This window comes from Charadrius vociferus, unplaced genomic scaffold (genome assembly GCF_000708025.1).
Source record: "Charadrius vociferus isolate BGI_N301 unplaced genomic scaffold, ASM70802v2 scaffold213, whole genome shotgun sequence".
In the NCBI taxonomy this organism is placed as follows: Eukaryota; Metazoa; Chordata; class Aves; order Charadriiformes; family Charadriidae; genus Charadrius; species Charadrius vociferus.
Genome location: NW_009647828.1, coordinates 1,243,437 through 1,264,523, shown reverse-complemented (window position 1 = coordinate 1,264,523; position 21,087 = coordinate 1,243,437). Strand labels below are relative to the sequence as shown.

Here is a 21,087-nt window from a genome sequence, read left to right as displayed (position 1 = left end):
GGCAGGGTGAAGGCAGGTAGTCTTCCTCGGCGCAGCGCCGCGTCTCAGCCGTGCCCAGGTAACAGCCCAGCTCGGTGCCACAGCAGATGCCGGGGCCGAAGCAGTTGCCTCTGTTCCCGGGGCCGCAGGGCATGCACTGGGGGAAGGAGCCATTTGAGTCCCCGGTACACCCCAAAAAAGGGAGGGGGGGACACGACTACACCCTGCTTGCACCATCTTGTATTCGAGAGCCGCCCCCTGCCCTGCTTTGCCAGCCCTGGAAGTGCCACGCTGCCGTGTGGTGACCTGTCTTGTCCCCGCCACCAGCAGGGTGGCCTCGTCCTGCGGTGCTGGCCCCGCTTTGGGGGCTCCCTGCTGCCCCCCATGTCCTCCCCATCTCTGCTCCGTGGAGGTCCCCTGTCCCCTCATGGGTATGTTCGGCTGTGGCCAAGCCCGGTCACCTCCTTGAGGTGACGACAGCGTTTTGGGGGTCACTCATTCCTCCGCCACTACCCCACCACATGCCCTTGGGCATGTCCCCCAGGGCTCCCAAAAACAGGGTGGACTGTGCTGCTCGGGGGACTGTGGCACGGCCAAGGGTACCCACGGGTGATGGGGACCCTCTGCACCTCATGAAGCTGCTACGTTCCCCCAAAAAGCTCCATCCTGTCCCCCCAGGCTCACATCCCATCCCACCCATCCCATCCCATCCCATCCCATCTGGTACCTGTCGGAGGGCTGTGTCGGCCAGGGCCCGCTTGCCGCCCCGGGGGCAGTTCTGGATGTAGCAGGCGGAGGACAGGGCGAGGAGGCAGAGGAAGGAGAGGGGCAGCGAAGGCTCTGCCATGGTGGAGGGTGCCCGCAGCTGTGCCACGCGTGCCGGGGGAAGCCACTCGCCCTGCCGAGCGCTTTGCATCTGGCCCCGTGCTGCGCCAGCTGCTATTTATGCTGCTGTCACCCCTTCCCAGGGGGGGGAGGAGGAGGAGGAAGAAGAAGACGAGGGCTGGGTTGGTTTTTTTTGTTTTTTTTGTTTTTTTTTTTTTCCCTGTTCCTTCTTTTTTTTTTTCTTTTTTTTTTTCTTCCCCCAAATCGCATCCAAGCAAATCTGTAATTGAGGTGATTCAGTGTACGAGCACAAGCGGCAGCGCTCAGGGCTGGTGAATCCCCCCTCCCCGCACACCGAGCTCTGGCTGCTCCGAGGGGCACGGGCCACCCCAGGGATGCCCAGCTCCTGGGGAGGGGTGTGGGATGGGGGGGAGGCAGTGTGTGCAAGTTTGGGGAGGGGTGCTCGGTCAGACGGTGTTGGTATGGGAGGGATGCTGGGTGGGGAGGGATGCGGGTTTGGGAAGAGATGCTCATTCAGAAGGTGTTGGTTCAGAGATGGTTGGTTTGGAGGATGTTGCTTTGGGGAAGGATGCAGGTTTGGGTGGGATGCAGGTTTGGGGTTGGATGCGGGTTTGGGGAGGGATGCTCAATCAGAAGATGCTGGTTCGGGGAGAGTTGATGGTTTGGAGGATGCTGGTGTGGGAGGAATGCTGCTTTGCAGCATGCTGGTGTGGGGAGGGATGCTGGCTTGAATGATGCTGATCTGGGAGGGATGCTGGAGTGGAACGGTGGCGTCAGGGCTGGGGGAGGACTCTGGGGTGCACAGACATACCTAAACCGAGGGGCCCGGCTGCAGCGCTGGACCACAGAGTGGCAGGGTGTAGAGCAGGACCCTGACGCAGCCTGGGCCCAAAGGTCATTGCCACCCACCGCTCGCCCACCTCTTCCACCTCTTTTTCTCCAAGAAACAAGAAGGCAGAGAAACCAACAGGAAAGGGAGAGAGTAAAAGGAAAATGCACCTTTGGGGCTGGCTTCGACCCTCCTGTTGGCATCCAGCAGGTCCCAGCTGAGACCCAGCACACTCATATCACTGATGGGCGGTCGGAAACATCGGTACAGGGCAAATGGCAGCAAAAATCTCTCCCCACACCATCCAGCCATGAATATGCCTGCTGGTCCCAGATTCCCTTCCCAACAATGCCGAGGATGACCTTAGCAAGGTGAAATTAATATGCAGAGGGGAATCGGGCGCTTAATGAGCATCCACTGCCTCCCCCAGAATGCTGGGGCTGGCTCATGGCAATTAGGAGGGGCTCGTTTGGGGGTGCTGGGAAGGATGGAGGTGGGCAACGAGGGAGGGTGCCACCAGCTGTGCTCCGGCCTCTGGGGTGGTTTTCTACCCTTCGGCCCAGCCTGAACTCATCTTCACCAGAGATGGAGAATTGAGGCAGAAACCCATAAAAACCAGCCTGAGGCTTACTTGGGGTGGCCGGAGCACGGCTTTCCCCCACCCTCATTAGCGTCCCTCATTTTCTGACCCTCATTAGCATCCCTTTTCTGCTGGATCAGCGACCCGCGCTGGCTCAGCCCTGGTTGGAGCGAGGGGGGTTGGTGGTACCCTGGGTGGGAAAGGGGCTGCTGCTCTGCTCAGGCATCCCTTGGGGGAGCCGCGGTCCTGCTGGACTCCACCCTGGCAAAATCAAAATGCTCTTAAAAGCAAAGCAAATGCTGTGCTGGGCTTCAGAGCCACCAGTGAGGGTTGTTGGAAGGGGATGAAACCGAGAGTAACACCTTGCCATGCTGGGGGAAACTGAGGCACGCAGGGGTAAGGGCAAGCACCCATTTTGGGGCGATGCTTCCCATGCTGGGGGTCCCAGCCCACACCTGTCTCCTGCCCTGTGATTTTGGAGGGATGCATCAGCCTGGGGGGGTGACAGTCCTGGGTTTTGGGGGGCTCCTGGGCTTTTTGATGGGTAAAATGAGGGTGATTCCCCCTTCAAGAGGGGTGAAGGTAACTGCAGCCCCTGACTCAGGTCTCCCTGGGACCAAGGGAGCCGCAAGTTCCCAAATTTGCCCCGTGCCCACCACCAGAGACTCTGAATCACCCACGTGGGTCAGCCGTGGGCAGCTTTAATGACCAATATTATTAGCATCGGCCACGTTTCCCCATTCAAACCCATCCCTTCCCAGCAGGAGCCAAAACCCACTTGCGTTGTAGGACTGAGGAGAACGCAAAAGCCCTCGGCTGGGAAAACTTTTCTTTAAAAGAAACCCAAATGTCAGCTCTAAATTGGGTGTTACACGCTCATGCTCCATCTCTTCATTACTGTATCGTAAAATTACATTAGCCGCGAATGATCTGCATTCAAATGACTCTGTGTCTGGAATGATAACGCGGGAATATGAGATTAAAATGTAATTATGCTCTTTAAAGTCAAGGAAGGTTAATAAAATGTTTTTCCAAGTTGCAGAGGCTCCGCAGCCGCAACGCAGAATCACTTACGGGAATCAAGGGGAGGATGAGGTGGGAAGGAAAAGGCAAGGGGGAGGCAAAAAAATGTGTAGAAAGCATAAAAAAGGGGTTTGGGGGATGAAAATGTTGGGGTCACCTGGGGTGAGTCATGGGGGAAGTAATCTCAGGATGATGGGGTTTCATGGGGCTGGCAGATCCAGCTGGGAGCATCCTTGCTGGGCAGTGATGCTCACTGGTACCCGGCTACAGCCCTGGGGTGATGCTGGGTCCCCTAACCCCCATCCAGCTTCTGCTCGATGCTTTGGGGCTACTCGAATCCTTGCTCCAGATCCCCCAACATCTGCCATGGGGTCCCTTCTCTGCGTCCCCAGCACCGGATTTGCTCTGCCACGTCCCTGCTCTTCCCCAGGCTCTTCCCGGGGCCCCAGAGGAGCCCCCTTTGTTAGTGCTGATCTCCTAACGACATGCGAGGCGAGGGATGCGGGCACCGCGGCATTAATCAGCGGCGTTAGCTGCCTGCTATCTATAACCCAGCTTGCCTCAAGCTCGTGGAGGAAAGCCCCAAAGGCCTGCCACAGGGTGGGGAGTGGGCAGCATCCTCAAACCCACCCCTCCAGCCCTCCTGCTCAGCCCAAATACAGCCCCAGCATTTCCTAGACATCAGCAAAGGGGCTGGGGGCTGCTGGGGAGGCTCAGCCACGGAGCTTCGCTGCTTGTGCCATCCTCAATCATTTTTCACGTCAGGGAATAACCTGGATGGTGGAAAAAAAGATGTCCAGCTGTGACCTGCAATGGTCCTGCTCCGTTTTGCACGTAAAACACCCTCTGGCTACACCCATAGCTTTAAAGCATCATTGCTGCACAGAAATTATGATTTTTTTCCAATCCTTGAGCGATCACACCCTTGCACATGGTCAGGGTAAACCACAAGTATATTCCCCCCATTCTTCATTAACAGAAGGCACTTCGTTAGCTCTGAACCCTCCACCGAGGTTGCTAAGAGCCCCCTCAGAGGCAGGAGAGAGGATGGAGGTCGTGGTGCTCTGCCGCAGCCCGTGCTGCCCGATGCAGAGGCCCAAGCAACAAAGTTTAATCAGAATAAATTAGAGGACATTGGGTACCACGTGGAAAACTAGATTTTCACCAATTTGTGCATTTTTTTGCCTTTGCCCGTGGCTGGAGGGGGATGCAGCTCACAGCAGAGAAGGAGAAACTTTATTTAAATAAACAGGTTGCTCCTGTACTGGCGAGAGAAAGCAGGTCAGGCTGGCAAAGGAGCGCTCCCATCTCCCGCCGGGGTGAACTAATGCTCCTCAAATGGGTCTGTCTTCGCAGCATTTAGCAGCGACCGCTTCTCCCCCCACCTGTCACAAGCCTTTCAGCCGGTCACCGTGAACTTGCAGCTGATGGGGGGATAAGGGCTGGAGGCTGATGGGGAGCGGGGAGGGATCCTGCACCTCCTGGCTGAGCACAGCACCATTTTTCGTATCATGGCTAAAGATGGTCCTCTGCTCCCATGACGTGATGGAAAAATAGCTTCGATGCTCATTTAAAGAAGGCAGAACAGCCAAATTCAAGGTTTGGCAGGGCACTGCCTTTATCACTTGCCCGTCCAAACCTGTCCCGCTGGGATGCAGACGTCACATTGGGAGGTCACTGACCAACAAGGGCTGGATTTGTCCTCCTAAAAGGGCTTGAAGGAGAGCATTAGAGGAAATTGCTCAGGCCTTCAATCAAAGGCCGTTCCCCACCTCCCGAGGAGAAGACAGGCTCAGTGCTGGGAAATAAATTTGCTTGTGGCATCTGCCTATTCTGTATGGGAGCTTAAGGGTAACAGCTCTGTGTCCTGGCAGAAGACCCCCACAAGAAGTCCTGGTTACGTGTCACCCACCACCAGACCCATCTTCTTGGGGTGCAGAGAGGGTCTCTGCTGCCCACAGAGGTTTCAGTGCCCTGCTTGTTTGCAAGGGGAGTGATCAGGACTCACACCCAGCTGAGGTTACATGGTCCCTCCAAAAGCAATGAGAGGTGGGCACAAAGGGAAGTTCATCCCTTCTCCCTCCCTGTATCAGCAAAAGGGGACACAGGGGTCGAAACTTCTGCCAAACAAGGGTTAAGAAGGAGGAGAAATAGGGTGGATGAAGGCTCTGAGAAACCTGATATACATGGAGATGAGGTCTCCTCTGAGCAGGGCATGGACCAGATGCCCCCCTGCCATCCCTTCCAACCTCCGCTCCCTCAGGCTCCACGCTCGCTCCGTATCTCTCCCTGGAGAACAAAGGGAACCTCAGGAGATAGCTCACCTTCAACCCCAGTGAGACAGCTCCCAGCCTGAATCGCTGCCCACCGCCAAGATATCATGAGAAACTTTTGGCCAGGAGAGATGCTTGGCTGAGCTGATGGCTTTGGGTTTTGTCAGAGGCGACCGGGCTTCGTTGGCGCCAGAGAACGAGATGGTTGTGCAGCTGGGGAGCTCCTGTGGCAGCGATCGCCCCCCAGAGATGTGGGGCGGGGGAGGTGTGAGCATTGAATCATGCCGGGATGGTTCACTGCAAACGTGACACCACCACAGGATTTAAGAGGATTTTTGCTGCCTCTGAGTTATGGGATTTTTAGGATTTTTTTTTTTTGGCCTATTTCTAACCATTTAGTATTTAAAGACGGGGGACTTCCTATTTTTGCTCCAAATGGAGATGGATTATAAACTCCCACTGACGCAGACAAAGAGCAGGATCAGTTCAGTGCTAATACAAAGCTGCGTTTCAGGTGCTCAATGAGACCACTTCCCATGACTGTGAACATTATGGGTTGCTCAGCAAGTAGGTGCCTTTTGAGAGAATAAAAGTATTACATGCAAAGGTGAGTTGAGTCAGCTGGAGGCTCATTACCCCAGAGAAACCGGCACAGAACATCAGCGAGGAATGTCTGCTCTGAGGAAAGAAATTACCAATTAAGCAGCAACAGCAGGGGGTTATACAGGTGACAAAACCCTCTGCTGTCACCTTAGCCTCAACACATCCAGGACACGCAGGAGACAGAACGTATCCGAGTGATTTTCCTTCTGGCTTTTTTCCGAACAGCTCTTTGAAGATCAGACCTCCTCGGGTTTAGGTATCTGAGTCTCAATCCTGTGATGGTCCACGCAGCTGCTGTGACAACTCCCCTAAAGCCCACGGGTCTGCACATCCTTTGTGTGGACTTACTTAGCTTTTTCCAGCCCATTTATTCAGTACTCCGCAAAGAGATTCACTCCACGAAATCATTAAGACGCACAATGAGACCAATTACGAGTCAGAAAGAGAACCTGACTTTAAACATAATTTTATTAAGGCTTAAATGTCTATCAGCCAGACGGGAGCTGGTCCAGTCACACGACATAAACCGAGAAGGACGTTTGGTGTAATGCGATGGCTTTTCTACAAGAGTTCGCATGAGCAGGATGAGATCGCTGCTGGTTACTCACGCATTAACCACGACCTCTCGTCGTGACTTGCTGGACTCCAGGATGAACGATGGATGTGCTCCTGCAGCACAGCGAGGGCGCCGCAGGGAGGAGGGGAGTGAGGCGGGGAAGGGGAGAAGTCAGGTAGCTTGCAAGTTGTCAATCACAAGGACTTCACCTGGTCCACGACCGAATGGCTGCTCGTCAAATATGTAAATGGTTTTAACTCACAGGGAAGCTAAACTCACGGTCCAAAAGGCACCTATGCTAAACCACTGAGCCACTGGGATGGTGGTAAGAGGGCGGGTGCGACAGGTGGAAATCAGTTCTGTATAAATACATATTCCTTGTTAAAGAAGCTATGGCTTTTATTATCCTCAGATCGCTTTGCTCTGGCGTGATGCTCTAACCCCCCACCCCCCACTACTCTGTAAGCACAAGAAGACCAAGTCCTCTCTGCCATTACGGGTGCTCATCTGGCAAGCTCTCCAAAGGCCTTTGTCTTCCTACGGATCGATACAGACACTGGGAACAGCAGCGGCTCCTTGTTCTCGTCCTCCCGGCGTGCTCCAGCCGCCGAGGGCTCAGAAGTGAACCCTCCTGACGTCGTGCGTGGCAGCTGACCTTTTACAACTCCCGCACAGTACCGACGACAGAGACTTCTGCTTCTCGGCCAAGCACGGGCGACACATGAGGTGGCCGCAGGGAAGCTGGTAAACGGGCTCCGTTTTGAAATAAGAGGAGAAGGTTTTGCCGCAGGAAGCACATCCTTGCGTCTGGCTGCTCTTGCCGTGCTCTGCAAAGGTGAGAGGAGAAGCAGCTGGGTCAAGGGCAGGGTGACGAGACCACGTTGTGCCACCCTTTACGTGCCCAATCCTGCCTATGAGCCGAGGGCCCCGCTTCACACGGCTGTACGGCACAGCTGTAGGCACCCATGGCTCATGTCCCTTCTCCTTTATCACTACCATAAGGGAAGGGAACGGTCTGGCTTCTGGGGCAGGCTGTGCTCAGGAGGGGTTGGATCACGTCAGCGTTTGCACCATCAGGCTTTTAATTGAGGACAGATGACTACAACGGGCTTTTCACTTTTACTGAGGCTAAATCGGCCTCCCTTCTGCTTTCCCAATGAATTAAAATCGCCGATTCCCAAGTGAAATGCTTTAGGTACCACTTCGCATTCCTGTCACACACTACCTATCAAGGGCTACTCAGTCAACTCTTAAACAGCAGCAATTTTAAAGGGGACAGGAAAAAGCTTAATAGCTTAATGTCATTGCGAAACAGCAGAAGCTATTCAGAGAGAGAGAGCCACTGGGAGCTGCACAGCCCCGGCCTGTTCTCAGGGTCACTTGGTCCCTCCAAACCCCCTCCTCTGCCACAAGCAGGAGATCCTCATTCAGGGGAAGAAGAGGAGCAAACCACCAGTTAGGGCATCTGTGGAGGGACATAAGAAGGTTCAACGCTTCCCTGCACCCTGAAGAAATAATTTTGGGCAAGCATACACAGATGGATTAGCATGTCTAGCTAGCAGGTGGGATGAAAACTGCGAGGACTCAACAGGCTGGCCTATATGTAACCAAACCTGATGGGATTCTGCGCACACACTTGGCTGGTCGGCCTGTGACGTCGTGATCACTCAGTAACGAGTGGTGTCCCTCAGGGGTCAGTACTGGGTCCGGTCCTGTTCAATATATTCATCAATGATCTGGATGAAGGGATAGAGTGTACCATCAGCAAGTTTGCTGATGACACAAAACTGGGAGGAGTGGCTGACACACCAGAAGGCTGTGCTGCCTTACAGCGTGACCTGGACAGGCTGGAGAGTTGGGCAGAGAGAAACCTGATGAAATTCAACAAGGGTAAGTGTAGGGTACTGCATCTGGGGAGGAATAACCCCATGCATCAGTACAGGTTGGGGGCTGACCTCCTGGAGAGCAGCTCTGTGGAAAGGGACCTGGGAGTCCTGGTGGACAACAGGATGACCATGAGCCAGCAATGTGCCCTGGTGGCCAAGAAGGCGAATGGCATCCTGGGGTGCATCAAGAAGAGTGTGGCCAGCAGGTCGAGGGAGGTCATCCTCCCCCTCTATTCTGCCCTGGTGAGGCCCCATCTGGAGTACTGCGTCCAGTTCTGGGCTCCCCAGTTCAAGAAGGACAGGGATCTGCTGGAGAGGGTCCAGCAAAGGGCTATGAAGATGATTAGGGGATTGGAACATCTCTCATATGAGGAGAGGCTGAGGGATTTGGGTCTCTTTAGTTTAGAGAAAAGAAGACTGAGGGGGGATCTTATTAATGCTTACAAATACTTAAAGGGAGGGCGCGAGTTGGATGGGAAGTCTTTTTTCAGTGGTGCCCAGTGATAGGACAAGAGGTAATGGGCACAAGCTTGAACATAGGAAGTTCCATCTTAACATGAGAAGGAACTTCTTTACTTTGAGGGTGGCAGCACACTGGAACAGGCTGCCCAGAGAGGGGGTGGAGGCTCCCACTCTGGAGACATTCAAAACCCTCCTGGACGCTGTCCTGTGCAACCTGTTGTAGGTGACCCTGCTCTGGTGGGGCGGTTGGACTAGATGATCTCCAGAGGTCCCTTCCAACCCTGACCATTCTGTGATTCTGTGATTGTTACCTGTTCCTGTTAGGGGTCAGCATGCTACACAGTATTTGCTAGATTTACACCTCTCCAGCTGCATCTCTGCACAAGACTCAATTCTCCATCCACGTCACAACTCCCCAGCTTGCTCTGTGCAGCTAACGGGCAACATTTAAGCCACTCAGCCCAAACCGTAGAGCTCTGGGAACAGCCAAAGCCCCGATGCGGGGCGAGCTCTCAGTCTGAACTAACCTGGTGCAGGCTGGGCTGAGCACTACATCTCAGCGCAACGCATCCAGGATCGTCCTTGGGCAGCGCAGACAAGCAACAGCCAACAACGCAGGCAAATCGTAGGACTCATGCTGAAGTCTGCTCTGACTGTGGACGTGGACAACACACCTCACTTTCTGGGGGTCAACAAGGTCTAATTTGCCTCACTGGGAGACTAAACCATTAAAACAGCTGAGATACAAAAGCAGTAGTCAAGGATTGCTAAGTAAAGCTTGCTGGGAGACAATATAGTATTTTTATATTGAATATATAATATTTTGGGGTCCAAAGAGGCATAGAAAGATGCTGAGTGGCAGCGCAACCCTCCCTGTTAACCCTGTCCCAGTTCTCCTCTCCTCTCTCGCTCCCAAAGGCGAGCCAGAGGCGCCCGTTGCTTACCAAGGACGGTGCCCACACTCCACGAACTGCTGCAGCCTCCCTCGCTCTGCGCCTGCTGCTGGCTTTTCATCAGCTTGGCTGTAAACGAGGGCATCGAGCTGAGCGCCGAGTTCAAGGCAGTGTCCAAACTCTCCGACAGTTTTTGTTCGTGAGAGACAAGATCTGCAAAGAAAAGCACAACCTCGAGAAGTGGATGCCGGAAAAAAGCAAGCTGTCAATGCACAACAGAAATGCTGCTTTGCCTCTGAACCTTTGGTACAACACTCAGGATTTTAGGAGCTCTACCACTTGTTTTCTCGAGAGGTCTCTTTTCCCCACCAAGGTGCCAGGATGGGGATGTAACGCCTCACCTCTTTTGGGTCCTCAAGGTGAAAAGCCCTATGGATTACTGTCAGACATTCACGCTATGCCCCACTGCCAACGAACATTCAGGTGCCAGCTTATACCTGCAGTTCCAAAAAAGGCCAAAATGCCAAATGACCCAGAAACCCACTTCTCTCTGAAACTTCAGGCAGCTCCCTGAGGGGAACTTCAGCCTGCTCCACTGAGGGTCCCAGCCCAGTGCTCTCAGGTTTGCTTTGTGCAGCTAACTGGGAACATTTAAGCCACTAACAAAATCTGGACACACTTTTTTTTCCTCTCTGTCCCAGCTCTAAGTCAAAGGATGAAGCCACAGGCACAGGGCTGGACTGTTCCCTGCGGCGTTTTGTTCTGTGTAATACCGAAGGCGTTAATTAAGACTATGCATTAAGAGAATGATGTCTGCATCACTAATTCTGTTAAATCCATCTCCCAAAGGAAGACCTTTGAATTAGTGCCGCACATTTGCTACGGCAATCAAGGCTGATGAAATACTGAAGCATGAGCTCCCGGGGCCCAGCACTGTGCTGCTTTTATTTATGTACAGGCACGGCTCCCTCGGGAGCTCCAGGACCCCACAGGGCAGTCCCTGTTCCTGTGGGTCTGGGGCACATCCCTAGCGGGAGCCGTTACACGCCTCTGCAGTAAAAATAACTAGTGATTCCTCCTAAACCTTGGAATGAGCCCTACACTGAGAGATCGGAGTAGAAATGTGCAGTCTGACTGTTTCCTACTCTTTCTGGTACCGCCAAACATCAATCATTTGCAACCAAGTCTTTAAAGAATTTGTTTAAAATCAAACGACCACCTAAGCTTTTTCCTCAAAACATTTTTGGGCAATTCTGGGAGAAAGCTGGTGGGAGAGACAGGTACCAGCAGGCATGAAGAGCAATCAGAAGCTCTGGGCCACATTTTGACGTGTTACAGACCACTAGTTTAGAGAACACAGGAGAACTCGACTTACCTGCCTAGAGAGGTGACCTTACGTGACCAGAAGACACCTGTGCACCATGTATTTATACCGTCCCACTCAGACCAGACTGCTTGCAACAGAAGGCCTCACAGACACTGCTGCTCTCTTCAAGTTCATCTAAATATGAGATTGCTAAAGATATCCCTCTCCCTTCTCCCAGCTTACGTTTACCTTTCTCCTCCAGCAGGACTATTACCTACAGCAGTAACTTAGTTCAACGATAGAAAATACAAGCGTTGCTGTATGAAGTACAGTTATATCCACGTAAAAGCTGCACTGACAGCAACTCCAATATGCTTCAGGAATTCCTCTGCCAAGAAGGGAGAAAGCAAACATGGCGAAATAGATGTGGATGTGGGCAAAAGATCTAGTGTGGAGTCAAGAGGAGCAATTGCCCGCCAGCCAAGCTCTGCACCACAGCCTGGAAGCTGAAGGCACTGGTCATTAGAGAATAAACCACAAGAGGGAACAGATTTCTGGGAGAGAGGAGTGAATCTCCTTGGTATTTAAAGCACAGATCACCTTTGCTTTCTAAGGACTGTCACCTTCTCACCAGTCCAGCCCACCCCGGCACTTGAATGCTGCTGGGTGGGAGCTGCTGGACCTACAAAGAGTATCCTACACTCCTGCTCCCAGCACTCGGTGGATCCAAAGGTTTGTCAGCACTGCCACAATGCTGCCTTGGCTGCTTGGTGACAAGCTGTGGCACGGCTGGGGACCAAGGCAGGTGAAAGCACTCAGCTTTTCAGGGAGTTTATCTCAGGGTTGCAGGTCTGGACTGTTTTTCTGACTCCTGGAGCTTATGCCCACTGATGCTGCTACCAGATCGCTGAGAAAACCAAGGATAAAAAGAAAGCAGTGGGCATTTCCTTCTCCTGTAGACAAAAGTCACATCCCTTGTCTAATGTGTCTACCTGATTTTCTGCTTTAACTAACCGCAAACCCAGTGCAAGTCTCTCCCAGCCTGTGCTGTCTTCTCCTTCCCGCTCTGAGGCAGCACTGCCTGCGGTTCCCTTCCTCCTGTTTTGTTCCGTGCCCTCGCGCTGCTGCACGAAGATTAGCGTAGACCGGAGGCTGTGCAGTGACACGCTGCCCCAGCTCAGCCTCTGCCCCAGCAAGAGCAGCCCAGTGAGAAGGTAAGGAGCCAGCGTGTCCCAGGGACACGATCTGTCCAACGACACTGAGCGTGCAGGGAACCAACTGCACCAAGAGCCCAGGCTGGCAGTGCCTGGCCAGGGAAATCCAGAAGCAGGATTAGTATCCCATTCCCACCTTCCTCACCACCTCACTCCTTGTGATAAGATCCACGCCAGTCAGGACTCCCTGTGCCATCAGCACTGCACCACCAGGCATTTCTTTCCCTGCTGTTGCATATTTTCATGCCGATGCAAGAACATATTGGATGACTGGGATAATAAGTCACCCATGATAAAGAAACTTCAAACCAGCACACTGTGAGAAAAGCATTGTCTCCACACGGACAGTGGCTTGAAAGCAAGGAGGAGTAAAGAAATACAAACTAAAAGGGAAACAGGGTGACCTGAGCACACAAGAGGGCTGTGAAACTGACTGCACGGGTAACACAATGAGAAGGACGAGCCTAGAGATGAGAAAAAGTGAAAAAGAATGGGAGCAAACACCATCCAGGATGGCAGGTTGTGCTGGGGAGAGGAGAGGTGAATGAGACAACGACCTGACTCCCATGACATCTCTCAACAGCAAAATACAATGGCCTTAAAGCTTTCTAAAGGTGGGATGGGAATCTGTACTGGAGCCTCCTGATTTGAAAACTTGGCCCCAGGCTGTCAAGACACTCAAGAAACACAAGTGACTTAGGGAGCCACGATACCTGTCGAACAGTCCATTTGGATCAAATGTGAGTCATTGTCAGTTTTCATTTTTTTAGCACTGTTCTCTGAGGTAGACGTGACAAGTAAGTTTGTAGAAGAAAAATAGGGTGGCTGCACAGAGCTCTGATCCATACAGTCCATTTTCCTTTTCAGAGAAGACATTGTTATGGAAGAAGGTACAAGCATTTCTGAGGCATGAGCCCTCCCGAGCAGGTTGGTGCCAGGGATGCTGTGCTGTAAGAGGAAGTGGTCTATCCTGGCCTTGAGGGTAGGGTGAGGTAAGGGCTGCGAGTGCTGGCTGAAGGCCACCCCAGTGAAAGGATCGCTGGGTACCCTGCCCCAAGATGCCTCACTCCGGTTGCATTTTTCCAGGGTAGTCTGGTCGATCACCTTCCCGGAGGGCAGGAGCATGGGGAAGGTCATGATCTCCAAAGTGATGGGGTCCAGAAATTCTTCGGGGATGTCTTGGACGACGTCCACCAGCTTGCGGAGGGTCTGCTGCTCACTGTCATTGGCGCTGAAGGACATGCAGTCACTCTCCATTGGCGTCCACAGCTCTGGCTTGAGGCTGCCGACGTCCTGGGCGAAGAACTGGGAGGCCACCTGAAAGACACCCTCAATCACCTCCTGAGGGCATGATTTGGCAGGCTGTCCCCACACCTCCAGCCTCTTAATGCAAGGCAGGCCGCCTCCGGCCACGTGGGTGATGCAGATTTTTAAGTGCGACACGTTGCTCAGCGAGGCAGGCCCTTTGTTCCAGAGGTCTTGAGATGCAGAGCCAGGGTAGGAGAAGACATTTTCCATCTGATGGAAGGGGGGCCTCGGCTTGAAGCCTCTGTGGCCGAACGTCACTTTGCTTTGATTTTTTAAGACAGCTTTGCCCACCAGTGTGAAAGTGTCTTTGTCGGACACAGGCTGACCAGCCAGACCTGAGAATTGACCCTCAGGGCTCTGCCAAGAGGTTTTATTACATGAGGTAGAGGTATAAACTTCAAGCCCGCAGAAAGTTTGGTATCCCCCAGACGAGATGTCGATATTAATCCTGCAGATCTCAATGTTGAAGGGAAAAGAAATTGTGACATGGACTGGAGGTTTGATAAAGTATTCACTGCGGAAACCACGATTTCTCCTGGCGAGGTCTTCGGAGATCAGATTCTCGACTTCGTAACCATCAGCAGAAATCTGTGTTTCAAGAGAAAAATGGATTTAAATTGAAGCAAGAAAATAAAAGGAAACGAATTTCACAAGCACTTATGTAGATTTGCAAGATGACATCAACTAGGAACCATGGCAGTGGTTTCACAGGCAGCTGAGACAACACAGGAGATTGCTGCTGCTGCTGGGGCAGAACAGACCCACTCCCACCCTCCTCCAGCCACACGGTCCCATCCACTCTTACCCGCACCCTGTTACCTGGCCAGCCATTTGCAGAGCTGATTTAACTTCCTAAAGGAGTGGAAAATTATGGACGGTTTGTGGTTTTGGCTGGGTCAGCAAACTAAATTAAGTGGGAGAATGTGGCTGGGAGCAGAGCATGTGTGTGTGGGAGACAGGAGTCTTCCCTCTTTCAGCAGTGGTGAAACATTATGTCAGCCCATCCTGCCATGTGGAGACATAGTCCGAATCACCCAGTTAAAGGATCCCAGAGAAACCTCCGGAGGTCAGCTAGCCAACTGCCTTCTCCTGCTCCCGGATCAACCCTACCCATCCCTGAGGAAGATCCATCTAACCAGGCTGCGTCCCACCCCTTGTCTCCTAGTTCATGCCATCCCACCCTGTGGTCTGCTCCTGGACAGAGTGGTTCTACGCATTCCCTTTCCTGGAAGCCCTGAGGCCTAAAAAGTCTGCAGCACTGGCTAAATGAATAGACGACAGCAAGGAATATCTGTTTATTCCACCTCCTTACTATGTTCACTCCACACCCTCCTGACCACATCACACCAAAGCTCAGTAGCACGGCTGGGCAACACACCACCCGTATTGCTATTTTTACAGAACAATACTGAAAAATCCAAGGCTGTCTTGGATTTTGGCGTGTGAGTTGGTGGGGAGACTTACGATTAAAAAAAGGCTTTGAATTAAAATGGAGTTAGTTTCTAAGAGATTCTGATGATGCTGAGTGAAAACGTAACTACTTGCAGAGCAGAGTAACCAGCAAGCCTTGTCAAGAGCTGCTTAATCCACTGGACAAAGGAAAAGCCGTAATATTCCAGGGAAAAAGGTATCTCAAGTCAAAGTATGCATACCTCTAAGCATATAACATTGTCTTGTCATGAGATCCTGCAAAATCAGGGCTTTTTCCCTCCAACACTTAGTGTGTGCCACATCAGAGCAGTCACAAGGTTATACAGTGTTCTAACACTATCTAGCAGACATTGACCAAAGCATAGACAGGACAACCCAAATTTTGAACAGTAACTTGTGGGAAATCTCTCAATACTGATTTTTCAAAGTACTGAGCCTTCAGCTCCAGTTTATCTTCGTGTGAGCTGCAGATCCTGAACACCCAGACACGGGTTCTCTTAGTGCTCGCACATCAGTGACTCTCTCAAGACGAAAGCACAAAAGGGGAAGCGGATCCAGGAGCCCAGTTTCCCAAGGTCAGTTCACAAAACCTCCTTGCTGGGAATGACAGGAGACCGGTGAGCTTGGAAGAGAAAGCTGTGAGCAAACCCACTCAAATCACATCCCTCACTGGAAAATTATTTTAATTGACAAAAACGCTCTCAGCTTTGCAGACTAAAAAGCCTACACTTTACCTGCACCTGTCCTCAATGCTTCTGCTGCCAGTGGACGTACACAATCTCCCATGTTAAAATCCCTCTCTCGACCAGCCAGACCACACAAAATAACAGGAGTTTGCTGTGAGTTGCCTTTGCTTCTCAGGAAGTCTGGCATGGCCAAGGCAAAAATGAGTCTTCCAGAAGCACTGCTGATTTTCACAGATGAGCAGCAAACAAGCCCTCCCCAGCCCCAACCAGTCCAGCACACCACTTCCACCTAACCCCCCCATCCCTCCAGCTCCCTAAAGCCCCCCCCATCATTATTTTACCTTGTTGCAGTGAATTCTGGGCTTGAACTGTGGGAGACAGACGTTTATTACCATCTTGGCAGTTGGAGACAGCTCACTTTCTGAGCATCAGATTCAGCTTGTAAAAAAAAAAAGGCAAAATGAAGAAAGTGAACACCAGTGAACAGTGAAAGGATCTCGTGTTTCAGAGCCTGTATGAATTACCAGCTCAGTAGTTCCTAAAATGTAGCTCAGATCTGAGGCCAGGAGGTGAGACCAATACAAACCCAAATGACTGCGGTGGAGAGATGGAATTGAGAGAAAAAATTGCGTTAATATTAATTACTGAATCCCTGGAGAAACATCAAAGAGAAAGTGGCTATTTTAACTAAAAAGTCTTACCTATGGATAGACCCGCAATTAGATCTGAAAGTTTATCAAAGATGCAGGAGGTTTTGCAGATACAGTAAAGCATCAGAGTATCACACGAGGTTGTCAAAGGAATCGGTGTGAGCTCTGAGCAGCCTCAGTTGGACCTGGAGGACACGGGATGCCCTCTGATCTGACTGGGGCGTTCGGCACAGCAGACCCTCACTGCTGTGAGGCAGAAAGAGCTGGTATCCATTCCCACCGTGTGGCCTTGAACTGCCTGTTCTGTCGCCGTGCCTGGAGACACGGCTGCCTTCAGCAGTTTGAGGCAGGACCTGCCTACGCTCTTGGACAACACCCAACATGACAAGCTCGGATGGGGCCTCTCAGGACAAGGGTAACACCAGTCAGCGCTCACACATCGCTGCCACAAAGAGAAACGCTTCTTGAGGGCCTCGGGAGCCTCAGACGTAAGCTATGATTAAACACAAATATTAATAATCGGTATTTAATAGCTCCAAGGGAGCAGAGGCCATTTAATAGCTCTAAGGGAGATTATATGTGTTCTGAACACTGACCCAGCTGATTTGTCTGACAATGCTCATTAAAGAAACTCAAGTGAACGCACCTTCTTTTCCATTGAAAAAAATGTGATTCAAATTGGTTATATCAGATCCCTTTTAAGAATGAAATTATCTGTGAGGTAAGAGTTTTAACCTTACATTAACCTTAATTTCAATATGTCATTGCCTTGGGCAACCTTGCAAATCAGGAACCCACGGCTGTCTTCAGGAACAAGCAGCCATTTAATGATTTTCAGCTGAAGCTGTTAGTTCAGCCAAAATGAAATTGGCCTTCTGGGGGCACGTCGGTCCTGCCGCTGTAATGCAGAGCGTTAATGAGCTTGTTTCGCCTGCCTGCTAAGTGGGTGGGTGCAGTCCAGTCTGTGTGCAATCCAATGCAACAGCCTGAAACGAGAAACGTGGTATCCGAGGTACAAATCCCACATATAAAAATCAACGCGATAGAAGCCAAGTCTGCAGAGAGCAGAGCTTGAAGGTTACAATGCCAATACCTGACCGAAGCAGGTGTGAATCTAAGAAGAGCTGTAGCGGGCCAGACAAGCACTCCTTCTGGTCCAATATTTGGTCTGATAGCCATCAGGAGCAATTCCTGCTCCTCAACAGGGAACACAGGAACAGGGCAAGCACAAACCAATGCTCCTCCAATACTACTTTCTTGGCTTTCGGAGCCTGAGAGGCTTTGAGTACAGGGCTGCCAGTAAGGAACTGTTCACACAGGCTTTTGAACCGGTCTGACTTCTGGCACCTACATCTTGTGGGAGTAAGATTGTCAGTTTAACTACAGGCTGTGTGACAAAAACTACTCTTTTTTGGTTCATTTTGAACCCGTTGCCTGGTAACTTAGCTTGGCCCTCAGCGCTGGTATTACGAAAAATGGCAAATCAACTCTCTTTGCTCCTTTTCTTAGAATGACTCAAGATTCGCCCTCTGATTTATTTCTCCTCGCATCTCTTTCCTGGGCTGAAGACCTCCCCATTCCCATCAGCCCAGACTGGTGCAATCGCATTCAGCAAATCTCGGTGAGACCTCTGAATGACGGGAAGTGGGGAGAGGCACCTTCACCTCTGCATACGCATCACTTTAAGAACTCAAACTCACTTCTCACGAGATGCTGTCTACTCAGATCCTGCCTACGGCAGATGCCAAATTCTCCCGTGGACCTTGCGGTCATGCAGCCTCCTCTGTCATAGCGCTGCCTCGTGCTAGGCAAATCATGGCTGGGTACAAGCCACTCCTCAGGACAGACTTACATCTTCTTCCAAGCCTAAGACTGTTACGGAGGTTGCGCCCTAAATCTTCATCCTCTTCTACCGTGCTTTTAATAATCTGTGGCAATTAGTTCTGGTTAATTACAAACAATTTATTCTCTCACTAAACTGGCTGTCTTTCAATTCGGTTGCTCCTCGTTCTCTGGCATGAGGAGCTATGTACATATATACTGGTATATTTTACAGGACTTTCTACTACCTGTTTGTGACCCTGACAGCTCAGGCTAATTTTTCAAGGTTCGACATCTCAGTAAGAAAATGCATTATTCTGCACATCCAAGTCACTGCTCTCCCTTTGTCTGAAAAGCTCTGCTACATTCTTGCTTCACAGCAAAAGTTGGCTACCGAGTTGTTTTTACCTATGGCTGTGGTTTTTTTTTACTCTTTTCCTGAAAACGCAACTCAGAAGACAGACAGCAGGTATGAAGGGACCGATTAAATGAGAAACTGGAATGAGATTGCGACTACACTTCCATGTAAAGAAGGAAAGTGAGAACTGGCTGGAGATGCTGTGATAGGAAAGTAAAGGGTCTGGCTGGGGTCAGAGAAGCAGGGTGGGAACAAGAATCAGCAGGGAGAGGCAAAAGCAGGTAAGAGGAACAGATCAGAGGAGCAGCAAGGATCAGATGGGGACAGTGAGCCCAGGACCCCTCCAGCAAAGAGCCTGGGCTGAAGCAAGAGCTGGGGAAATGCAGACTGTAAAAAATTTCTAGAAAGAGAATGGGACAGGGCAGCAGGCTACTGCTGTCATTACACCCTAAACTTGCATAGAGGTCTCCTGTGCTAGTGACAACTCACATGGCTGTAGCATGAAGGAGGTTCTGAATTTCCGAACACTTGAAAAATACAACACCCACAAAACTGCACTACTAAAGTCATTACTCGTCAAAACAAATTACCCAAAGATCACAAAGGACTCAAAGACTATGAAGTGCCATCAGGATGTTACACAAGTGTCCATTTCTCTTGAGTGCATGGCTTCCCTAAGGTGAATGAAGATCTCTTCATTGAGGCAGTGAAACGCAGACCTGAAGGACTGTACTCTGGACTTTTCTATGCCTCTACATTGCCTCTCTTTTCACTCTCTACAACCACCTGAAAGGAGGTTGTAGAGAGGTGGGGGCTGACCTCCCTGGTGACAAGTGATAGGATGAGAGGAAAAGGGTTCAAGTTATGTCAGACGAGGTTTAGATTAGATATTAGGAAAAAATTTTTCACCGAAAGGGTTATTAAACATTGGAATAGGCTGCCCAGGGAGGTGGTGGATTCGCCATCCCTGGAGGTATTTAAAAAAAGCGTAGATGTGGTACTTGGGGACATGGTTTAGAAGTGGTTTTGTCAGGGCAGGTTAATGGTTGGACTTGATGATCTTAAAGGTCCCTTCCAACCTCAGCAATTCTGTGATTCTATGATTCTACGCCAGCAAGATCCTCCGTGGTCTCGGTCAAGTCATTTAAAACCAGGATTTCTGGAGCTAATCACTAAGTGCGTTCCTTATGACTTCCATATGACTAGGGAGCTGCTGCACTAAGGAACGTGCCTAGTGGACATTGAACTAAGGTGCTCCATAACGCTGAGTATTTGAGGGAGAGGAAAAAAACCAGTCTAGACATTTTAAACTAGGCAGCCAAAATGAGCTAATACACACTACCTGTCTTGGGACAGCAACCTGCTTACTGTCACCTCTCCTCCTCATCCTCCACCTCAGTACACTTTGAAATGCCACACTGCAAAATAGCCAGAACAGCTTGGCTGCCGTTGCAAGTGGGAATGGGAGTTTCACCTGCTGCTCCACGTGAAATAAGCCCCGCAGCTCTGGTCAGAGGCACAGCCTGCCCGGCGCAGCTCAGGGAATGCCCTTCCTCTTAGAGAGAATCACCACCTGCAAGCTCAGGAAAAAGCCAGAAATTGTCCTCAGAATGGCGTGCAGAAATCAGACACCAGGCCACATCCTGAGCAAGAAAATAACACGGTGAGCCATGTGACAGAGGATGAAACCAACAGCCTCCAGAGCAGATGCTCCACACAGCTAAAGTCTGCACTCTAGTTTGCACAGCACTCGTCACCCAGGCAGGGGAATCACCTCGCGGTGGATTTGTCGTCCCCATTCGGCGGCACACGTTATCAACAGGATGCGAATCCTCTCTGCCAGACATTGCTGTGAGCTGAGCACAAAATTAATGTCTCAGGGTCAGAGCACGCCAACCCTCAGCCCCAGCTTCCATCTCACCACTCATCTTTCACGATCTGTCCTGCCCATGCACAGCTCCTAAAGGAGAAACTCAGACTGCGTGCTCACCAGCCCCAGCTCAACGGTGATGGAAACTGTAAGGAAATACCTATGTGTGTTCCTGGCACCCAGGTCAGCTTCATGACTAAAAACCATCCCAATTCACTCCCAAATATTACTGTTCGGCTCTCACAGAGTCACCAAATCCATCCACTTTCATTTACTGCGGAGAAAAAAGTAATCGTGGAGAAAAATGAACAGGACAGGAGTTTTTATTTGTCATGGAAGCATCTGAGCATACGTACAAAAGGAGAGCGCAGGACATATAACTGTCAGCAGAGCAGAATGGCTAACATAGCAAGGCAGCCTGAGCACACAGAGCACCTGCCAAAAACTTAACCAATACTCAGAGGCCGTTTTAATCGGTAATCAGAAAGACAAACGCATCTGTGAGCCACCAGA

The 21,087-nt window shown here is 51.1% G+C and overlaps 2 protein-coding genes across 4 annotated transcripts in view; both read right to left on the bottom strand.

The window, feature by feature from the left end:
• The window catches only part of LOC104284242 (vasotocin-neurophysin VT-like), a 3,452-nt gene extending 2,626 nt beyond the window's left edge, over window positions 1–826 (bottom strand). The window contains exons 1-2 of the mRNA XM_009882546.1: window positions 707–826; window positions 1–136 (exon numbers count right to left, since the gene is read on the bottom strand). The exon at window positions 1–136 is cut by the window's left edge and continues 67 nt beyond it. Coding sequence (XP_009880848.1) covers window positions 1–136; window positions 707–826 — 256 coding nt within the window. The remainder of the gene's footprint in view (window positions 137–706) is intronic.
• Window positions 827–7,304: 6,478 nt separating this feature from the next.
• On the bottom strand, window positions 7,305–16,336 carry UBOX5 (U-box domain containing 5). Of its 3 annotated transcripts, XM_009882495.1 has the most exons (6): window positions 16,217–16,336; window positions 13,164–14,346; window positions 9,982–10,143; window positions 9,447–9,462; window positions 8,391–8,401; window positions 7,305–7,489 (listed from the first exon to the last, which is right to left on the bottom strand). In XM_009882495.1, exons 1-6 carry the CDS (start codon window positions 16,268–16,270, stop codon window positions 7,305–7,307), a joined length of 1,611 nt encoding a protein of 536 aa, XP_009880797.1. In that variant the 5' UTR covers window positions 16,271–16,336. The 3 variants fall into 3 exon arrangements, with proteins under 3 accessions (XP_009880797.1, XP_009880798.1, XP_009880796.1); XM_009882496.1 differs by lacking the exons at window positions 8,391–8,401; window positions 9,447–9,462; window positions 9,982–10,143 and adding exons at window positions 8,070–8,087; window positions 12,661–12,669; XM_009882494.1 differs by lacking the exons at window positions 8,391–8,401; window positions 9,447–9,462 and having other exon boundaries at window positions 7,305–7,516.
• Between the last annotated feature and the right edge of the window lie 4,751 nt (window positions 16,337–21,087).